The sequence below is a fragment of the Terrapene carolina genome, unplaced genomic scaffold (genome assembly GCF_002925995.2).
Source record: "Terrapene carolina triunguis isolate 2854851 unplaced genomic scaffold, T_m_triunguis-2.0 Scaffold102, whole genome shotgun sequence".
In the NCBI taxonomy this organism is placed as follows: Eukaryota; Metazoa; Chordata; order Testudines; family Emydidae; genus Terrapene; species Terrapene triunguis.
Window position 1 is genome coordinate 1,413,616 of NW_020664453.1, and position 9,402 is coordinate 1,423,017.

General features: G+C 44.9%; 1 protein-coding gene across 1 annotated transcript in view; it reads left to right on the plus strand.

Moving 5' to 3' along the window:
- Positions 1-8,621: 8,621 nt before the first annotated feature.
- Positions 8,622-9,402, plus strand: part of LOC112120545 (phospholipid phosphatase 3) — a 68,796-nt gene continuing 68,015 nt past the window's right edge. Inside the window, exon 1 of the mRNA XM_024219658.3 lies at positions 8,622-9,269. Within this exon, the coding sequence (XP_024075426.1) occupies positions 9,131-9,269 (139 nt within the window). The 5' untranslated portion in view covers positions 8,622-9,130. The remainder of the gene's footprint in view (positions 9,270-9,402) is intronic.

Here is a 9,402-nt window from a genome sequence, read left to right on the forward strand (position 1 = left end):
CTTTCATAGGCAAAGCTCCCATTAATTTCAGTCATCCCCAATAGGAAACATGTGGATTGACTTCAAAATTGGACCAATACTGGAAACAGAGCAGACCTAGGGACTAGATATGTTATTTTCCTTGTGCCTCCTTATCTCTTGATCAGTCTATCAACTATCCACACATATGCTTCTCTAAGACCCATTTTAAGCGCGTCTCCTTGTTTTTCCAGTAACTCATCCAGCCCCAGGGGTGAAAGTAAGTCCAGTGACTTACCGGTACGCTGGGGCCAGCTCTGGCCCCGGGAAGGGGCGGGGCCTATGGTGGAAGGGGAGTGGCTGAGGGAGTCAGAGCCAGCCCCAGCCCACCCTGTAAGGTAAGTGCCCCCCCCTCCCCCCCCGGGGTAGCAGCAGCAGCCCGGGGCTCCAGGGGCTATTTAAAGGGCCCTGGACTCCCCTGCTTCTACCGCCCTGGCCTGTAAATAGCCGTGGGAGCCCTGGGGAAGCAGCGGGGCTCCTGCGGCTATTTAAAGGACCAGGGCGGCAAAGGCAGCTGGAGCCCCGGGCCCTTTAAATAGCCCCTGGAGCCCCCCCATTACCCCTGGGCTCTGGGGGCTATTTAAAGGGCCCGTGGCTCCCCTGCTTCTACCGCCCCGGCCCTTTAAATAGCTGCGGGAGCCCTGGGGAAGCGGTGGGGCTCCCGCAGCTATTTAAAGGACCGGGGCGGCAGAGACAGCTGGATCCCCCGGCCCTTTAAATAGCCCCTGGAGCCCCCCGCTACCCCTGGGCTCCGGGGGTTATTTAAAGGGCCCGGGGCTCCCCTGTGTCTACTGCCCCGGCCCTTTAAATAGCTGCCGGAGCCCTGCAGTAGTGGCGGCGTGGCTCCGGTGGCTATTTAAAGGGCCGGGGCAGTAGAAGCAGCGGGAGCCCTGGACTTTTAAATAGCCCCCAGAGCCCCGCCGCCCTACCCCGCAGCCCTACCCTACCGGCTCTTGCCGGTACACCGTACCGGGGTGTACTGGCTTACTTTCACCTCTGTCCAGCCCCCATCAACCTCAACCTGCAAGGGGTTCTGTCTCCTGCTTAGAAGACACGAGCCTACACACACAATCTTCAAACCCCGCTCTTCAGCTCTCATTTACCTTTTCAAGTGCTTCACTGAAGCACAGATTTACAAAACACAGCCATGTTAATCTTCTCATTCATTGTCATGAACGTGACATAGTCATCTTTTAAGGTTTTACCAAAAGCTATCAAGCTGCCTATAAAATGGGAAGATGGTTTTGTATAGATCTGGAAAAGGGATTTTTTTCATTTGGCCTCTGAACACTTTCATGCAGGATATCTGGATAATTTATGATCAGAGATAGGTCCAAGCCCCCAGATTTAAAAGTGTCTGTTTGCCCTATAAACCTTAAAACTTGCATCCAGGAACAAACATCTGGGGAGTGTCCAGACTAGACTCTACAAACACGTTAGCTACCGTGAGTTAACCTGCAATCAGTTTAGAAGTAAAAGCTCTAGTGTAGACATATCCTGTGAGGCTGCTGTTTACAATGAGACTTTCATTGACATGCTGACGAGTGTACATCATTAACACATGCCACATTACTTGAATTTCAAACAAACTTCTGGAAGCCGGCCACCAAAAAGCACAAACTCAGATTTTACCAGTCTTTACAAAGACTGTTAGATGATGTACCACTTCTTTTACTAACTATGGACTGTGAAAATACTTGTCCTGGGTAAATTGCACATCAGGGTGCAGTATACATACAACTCTTTAAGGTTTTGCTAATAAATGCATGAAAGTATTTGGGGAGAATATATGAATATATAAACTGTTATATATAAACTCTTTTTTAAAAAAATCACTAAAGCAATAAAATGACTATGATTTTATGCTGGGATTTTTAACAATGTCCATGTTTCATAACTAAGAATCTAGTATTATTTTAAAGTCAAAACATTATTCTAATTCCTCAGTAAATACTATATTTGAGCAGAATAGCATTTTAGAAATCCAATGATGATAAGATCCTGGAAGATTTTAATTATGACCCTTTGAAATCAGTTTAATGGAATTTTTATTTTATAAGGCAATTCCACAGAAGGGCACTAGATGGTGCTATCATTCTCTTTTTGAGCAATCAGGCTATTGCTCAAGCTTTACATATATACATTACTGCTGCAAGTGCAGTACTGCCAGCCACAAGTGATCAAAAATCATTTTAGCCCCCCTACAATCATGAGATTGTTTTAAAAATCATGATGTTAGATTAAAAATCATGAATTTTTAAAAATCTAAAAAAATTGGCTTTCATTTTACCCCACCCGCCACCCCCTTTCTGGATTTTGAACCTTTAGGTTACACTATTAGGTCACATTTTCCAGCTTTCCTCCATATCCAAGAAACTTGTTTATTTCTTTAAATGAAAGCTGACATTCCCATGTAATCAGCTCATCCCTTGAGCGAAGGCTTTAAGACAAACACTAAATATCACAAAACTCATAAAAATCGCGAGAACTGATAACCCTGCAAATGTGTGCTTCAAAATACACTGGACTTTACTAAAAAGCACAAAGCCCATTGTATCAGCAGGGTCTTAATCACCTAAGTAGCCTTATATGTGAGTCGAATATTTGTGGCCTGATTCTTCACTCAGTTACACCAGTTTTACTCTGCTATCCTTATGGTGCTGCAGAGTGGAGAATTAACACCTCCTTCCAGTTTATGCATTTGTGCAAATGTATCCGTGTAACAGAACTGATCTTGTGCCTAGGGACTCTTGGACTTTCCTCAGACCTGGCAAATAGTTCTTAGCAGGGGTGCCAGGCTGATGGTGTGTGGAAGTCTGGTGGCGGCTAGGTGTCGGGAAAAGCAGATGATATCTAAAAGGGGGCATGGCCCGTCATGGAGTGCGTGGAGCCAAGTGACAGCAGTAATTAAACGCCACACTAGCTCTGACTCAGAATAGGCTTAGCCCTTAGGAGCTCTCTCTTGGATGGTAACCCCTCAGATAGTATTCCCTCAGGATATGCAACAGCCTGTGGCATGAGAAATGGACCCCAGCTGAAAAGTTTCAATCCAGATCTGAGCTTTCCAAAAATGTGGTGCTGTTCAGGTCTGGGGCTTTGATTCAGGCCTATTTGGTATGCACAGTATAGCCCAGCTCTGTTCCTCCATCTGAGTTTGAAGCTTGTGTGGACAACAACCAATGAAACAAACATTTCCTTCTTTCTCATTTTGGTTTGGTTATATTCTTGTTATTTAGTGATGTAAAAATAAGACCCAGGGTCTGATTCTCCCTGCCTTGCATCTGATGTAGGGACTTGCACCCGCAGGAAGGATCTAAAAGCCCATGAAAAAGTCAATAAGAGTCTTTCTACTGACTTCAATGGACCTTGTAGCTAGCAGGCCCAAAATAAGAGTAACCTGGGTATAAAATACTAGCACTGGTTTGAGGGGAGAACTCTGATTTGGTAGTGTTTTACACAGGGGTAAATGAATATAGAAGCATGCTTTAATAACAAAAAGACAGGCAACAGAATTCATTTTTATGCTGTGGAGTGTTGGCAATAGAAAGATGAACCTTGTAGATGAACAAGAAAACTGACCTGAGAGGTCTAACTTGAATCATGGGGACAGATGAGTTCTGCATTGCCATTTAAAGCAGCTCTCCTCTTCCATCCTGTCAGCCCCACGAAGAAGGAGTCTTCAGGAAGGATGTTCTTCTGAGGAGTGTTTTCTCAGCCTTGCACCTGTTGCATCTCCAAGTAGAGCTAATTCTTCTCTCAGGCTACGTCTTCACTACCCGCCTGAATCGGCGGGTAGAAATCGATCTCTCGGGGATCGAATTATCGCGTCTCGTCGGGACGCGACAATCGATCCCCGAATCGACGCTTGTACTCCACCAGCACAGGTAGGCGTAAGCACCGTTGACGGGGGAGCTGCGGAGGTCGATTCGCCGCCGTCCTCACAGCGGGGTAAGTCGGCTCAGCTACGTCGAATTCAGCTACGCTATTCGCGTAGCTGAATTTGCGTATCTTAAATCGACCCCCTCCCCCCCCCGTAGTGAGGATGTAGCCTCAGACTTGGGATGGTGGATATCATCTTTGATATTTGGCTCTGCTTACATAGGTGAAATTCCCAATAACATTAAAGATAGTCTAAACAGACAGGAAAGTTAAAGTGGAGAGCCACTGTGCCGATCTGAGAGCAGAAATTTAGCCTAAGAGTGCACCATCTCAGATAAGGAGCAGTTCAGCTTGTTAAATGGAAGCATATTTAGAGGAGGCTGTTGCTGCAGAAAAGCCCACCTGCCATGGTAATAGTCACTTATAGAAAGTAGCTACAAGTAAAATAAAATAAATGATCCGCCCATAGCACCGAAGTTTGGGAATATAGGAATTGCCAGACTAAATCGAACCTGACATCAATCTAGTCCAGTATCATGTCTCTGACAATAGCCAAGACCCGGTATTTCAGAGAACGGTGTAAGAACCCCACAATAGGCAAATGTGGGATAATCTGCCCCCCCCTTTAGGTTTGGTTTAAGCCTTGAAGCATGAGGTTTAATATCCCTTCAAAAATTGTTATATTATGATAATTCTGGATATTCTTCTTATCCATATAAATGTCCAATCCCTTTTTGAAACTTGCTAAATTCTTATCCTTAGTGACTTCCTAGGGAAATGAGTTCCACAGGTCTGAGTCAACTTGATTTGCACTTCTGCTTTTCTCCATCTGAAATTTCAAACGATATTTTAGAAATTGAGAGTGGGAGATAAAGAGGCACACCAAGAAAAAAGATGGGAGAAGAAGTGAGATAGGAGAACGGAAGAGTAAAAGAAATGATAGATATCCTGCATTTATCTAGTGTCTTTCTTTCTGAAGGATCTCAATGCATTTTACAAAGAAATTCACATTAAAAAGTACAAATTGGAGTCAAATTTGAGATTGAATGAAACCACTCTGTGCTGAAATGTAATGACTAGTCATGCTTCTCTCAATTTTAAAGAGAATATAACTGAATGGGAAGTTTTTAGTGAGATTGCTCATTAAACTCAGTTATTTTTACAGAAAATTATTCATTAGAAATATCAAGATTAAATAAATTAAATGTAATTGTCTATTTAATATATGTGTTTAAAATATTCCCGTTAAACAATTACATACGATTCTGGTCAGTAACGACCTTTGCTGTGAACATAGTATACCCTGATGAAGCCTGATCTGGCACTCCTTTTACACCCAGTGCCCAGTCCTGCCTCTGCTGAAGCTGATGAGTTTTATCATTGACTTCAGTGGGATCAGGACTAGGTCCCCAAAACATCCAGGGCCAAATTCTCTGCTGGTGTAAATCAAGTGACTTTGTGAAGTAAATCTGGAAAGTTTAGTATGGGAGAAATGAAAGATTGGGCCCTAAAATGATAGCTAATGCATAATTTATTAAATAATTGAATTTATGAATAAACAACATACCAAATTATTATGAATCTCTCTGGCATTTTATTAACTAAAGTCTTAAAGCTGCTTTTCAGTGCTAACCGTTTGATCAGCTCACGCTTTACAATGGAGAATTGTAGCGTTCTTTTCCCTTAAGAAAAAAATCCAAAATTTGGACGAATTTGTGTGCAAGTGCATGCATCAATTAACAGTACAATCATTTTGTTATGAAAACGTAAACATTAATAGCCTGAAGGGTCTTGTAAATGGAAATGAAAAACTTTCATTTAAACACCCTCTCACTTTCCCTTGAAGTACAAGAAAAGTCTCCTTTTTTTTTTATTTACTGTTTCAAAAATAAGTTCCCCACCCCCCCCCCCCCACGTTAAAAAGGTAATTGAATTTAACCCAGAGAATTCTAAACTGGGATAATTGACAGTCAATATATTTTGAAACAACCTAATGCAGGCTGAAACAAAGTGTTCTTAAACCAATGAACTCATCTCATAGGCCATGAGCTACCAAACGGAAAAGACACATTTGACTACAGTCAGTGGTAGTCTCTTGCTGTTTTTCTAAGTGTCTAACACTGATGCAAGAAACTGTCTGGATATTGTTGACTGTTATTGTGAACCAGTTGCAAATTCCTTAGGACTAGATGGGGCCTTTAAAAACAGGCCTGAGCAAAGAACCCTGAAGTAGCTCCTGAAGACACTGTAGCCCACAATTCCCTGGATGCTTCCTCTTGCTCCAGAGCAACGAATTAGCTTGTGATATAGGCCAGCAGCAAATTATGACACCCCCCCACCCACCCACCCCCAGCTCAGATGAGTGCATTGTAGGAAGCACTGTGTCAAAGACATGGGTTCTACTCCAGTGGGAGTATAAAGTGAAGAAACTTGCATGCAGATCTAAGGTCCACGTGAGCTAGTGGTTCTCAATGAGGGATACGTGTACCCCTGGGGGTACACAGAGGTCTTCTGGGGGTACATCAACTCATCTAGATATTTGCCTAGTATTACAACAGGCTACATAAAAAGCACTAGCGAAGTCAGTACAAACTAAAATTTCATACAGAAAATGACTTGTTTATACTGCTCTATATATTATACACTGAAATGTAAGTACAATATTTATATTACATTTGATTTATTTTATAATTCTATGGTAAAAAGGAGAAAGTCAGCAATTTTTCAGTAATAGTGTGCTGTGATACTTTTGTATTCTTATGTCTGATTTTGTAAACAAGTAGTTTTTAAGTGAGGTGAAACTTGCAGGTACGCAAGACAAATCAGACTCCTGAAAGGGGTACAGTAGTCTGGAAAGGTTGAGAGCCACTGAGGTAGGCTGTACTGGGGCATAAGAGGGGTACCTGCCAAATCACAACTGATAATGAATTCATGTAAAAAATGAGAGTAAATTTGATACTCAAACCAGGCACTAGAGAACAAATCCTGTGAGAATGAGTAAGGCAAGCAGGATTTTGCCAGAGGTGTATGGATGCAGACTTACCATTATCTGCAATGCCACAGGAAACGTCTATGCATGGAGTTTCAGGCTCATTTGGGCTTTGTCTAAATAGGTTCACAGGGAACTTTGGAGGTGCTAACCTGAAGTCGTTCACATACAATAATCCCCTTGACCTTCATGTGAGTGTTTCTTAGAATTTTCAAACGTTGTTGTTGTTATGTTACTGGAAATACCACACTTGGATGCTTGACCTAGACATGTTTCCTCACTGGAAATTTACTACCCTCCTACCCAGAATATACATAAGCTTGTTATTGTAGGGTTGCTCTTTTCAGAGTTGCTTCTTATTAACTAGAACAAGTCCAGTCCCCCACAGTGCACACTGGAGGCACTGGGATTGCACAGGATGTAAGTCAACACAGGGTTTGGCCCAGTGGGTGCTTTGCTTGTGCAAGGACTGAAGGGACCACTCCAGCGTAAGGAAAAAGGTGTGGGCAGGTGCCATCCTGAAGCATAAGAGCTCTGTGTAAGCTCAAAAGCTTCTATCACACATCAACAGAAACTGGTCCAATCAAAGATATCACTTCACCCTCCTTGTCTCTCTAGTATCCTGGGACTGACTGGCTACAACGACACTGCTTATATGCAGGGCCGGCGCAACCCATTAGGCGATAGGGCGCTAACATTTGGGGGGCGGTGACGGCGGCGGCCGGATCTTCGGCCGCCCCGGTCATTGGCGGTATTTCGGAGGCAGGACCTTCCGCCGCCTCTGTCGGGGGCAGTATTTCGGGGGCAGGACCTTCCGCTGCCTAGGGCGGCAAAAAAGCTGGCGGCACTCCTGCTTATATGTCCTTAACAGTGTCCTTTTAATTCAATTTCAAGCATCTTCATACCTTGGTCTCCCTGCCTTCAACTCAGGGTTGTTAAAATTACAACCCCGCCAGTCAGGATTCCAAGGTAGAATTTCCATTACTACCTAGGCAATTTTTAATCAGATCAAAGGAGAGAGCAACAGAGGTAATAATCCTGGGTAAATAGTGTGTGTGCAGCCTTGTAACTCTGGGAACTGTTCAAGCCAAAAATCCAAAAGCTTTAGTTATTCTAGCTTCATTAACACAACATTCCTTCTGCAGCGGGGCAAAGCAGCCAACTTTGTGGAGGGATTATGCCATTGGATGAGGCAGCCAGGAGGGATGTCTGTGGTCAACCTATTCCCTACATACTGTGCAGTGGTTGTGTCCAGGCCCCCAAGAGCAGTTGCGACCCAAACCTGCTTCTGTATCCCTGTTTGTGGTCTGGCATAGCAGGGTGCTCGCAAAGAGGTTTCCAAATACTCCTTGTACTGGGTCACAAGGCACAACAGAGCGCTCCCTCAGAGGGGGTTGATCTTCGCACACCTCACCTGTAGAGCCGATCAGAAGAAAAACCCAGTGGAGAGATTTAAAGAGGCAGTTGCCACCACGTACCCCACCCCCAATGTGGAAATCCTCCAGCCTGAAAACATTTTCTTTTCCTTTTACACTTGGAGACTGTGAACACTAGGGGCTCCCTTCTGCTGGGAGAGAAGCTTTTCCTGACCATTTTTTTTTTTTTTTTTTTTTCTTTTAAAAAAAAAAAAAATGTGGAGTTAATTATCATATGTATATGTCAGCCTCAGGAAGGGGGCTGTACTTGGATATCCCATCAGAGCCAGAGTGACTTCGGGTTTCTTTTCTTTGTGTGTGTGTGTGTGTGTGTGTTGTTAAAGGGGTGGAAAGGACCTGGTGAAATAAAAGTACAGGCACCAGCCCCTGCCAGCAGCAGAAGCTGCAGCCCCCAAGCAAAAGCAGAGCTTTGTGTTAAACCGGCTGGGGAAGTTGCTTTGCAAGATCCCAACTTCCATTCATTGAGCCAGCATCCAAAGGGGGCTGCGGGGCCGCTACTACGACTCCCCCCCAGGACTTGGTGATTTCCAAACTTGGCCAACTTTTTTCTCCATCGCATTTCCCCCCCTTTTATTTTTCTCTCCCCACCAGGACATTGAGACGAACACAAACGCACCTCTCGCCTCCCTCTGGCCCTCCCCTGCTTTCCCCCCGCCGGGAAGAGGTTTATACAGCAGCCACACCACCGCCTAAACAAAGTCTGTCCACCAGCGACCGCCTCCTGCGAGCCCCAGCCCGGGCAGCGCGCCCCTGCCGCTCCAGCGCCTGGATTGCCGCTTGGGGACCGGGTTTGCTTCCCCCCCGGATCATGCAGAACTACAAGTACGACAAAGCGATCGCTCCGGAGAGCAAGAACGGGGGCAGTCCTGCCCTGAACAACAACCCGGCCAAGAGCAGCAGCAAGAAAGGGCTGCTCGTCTGCCTGGATCTCCTCTGCCTTTTCATGGGTGAGCGTCGCCGACCCGCAGCTTTCTTCTCTCTCTTGTGGTTCATGCACTTTCTTGGGCAGCTCCGCGGCTCTTTCTCTGCTCCCCTCCCCCGTCCCCCCTTGCAGCTCACTCTCTGCCGAAACCGAAAAGG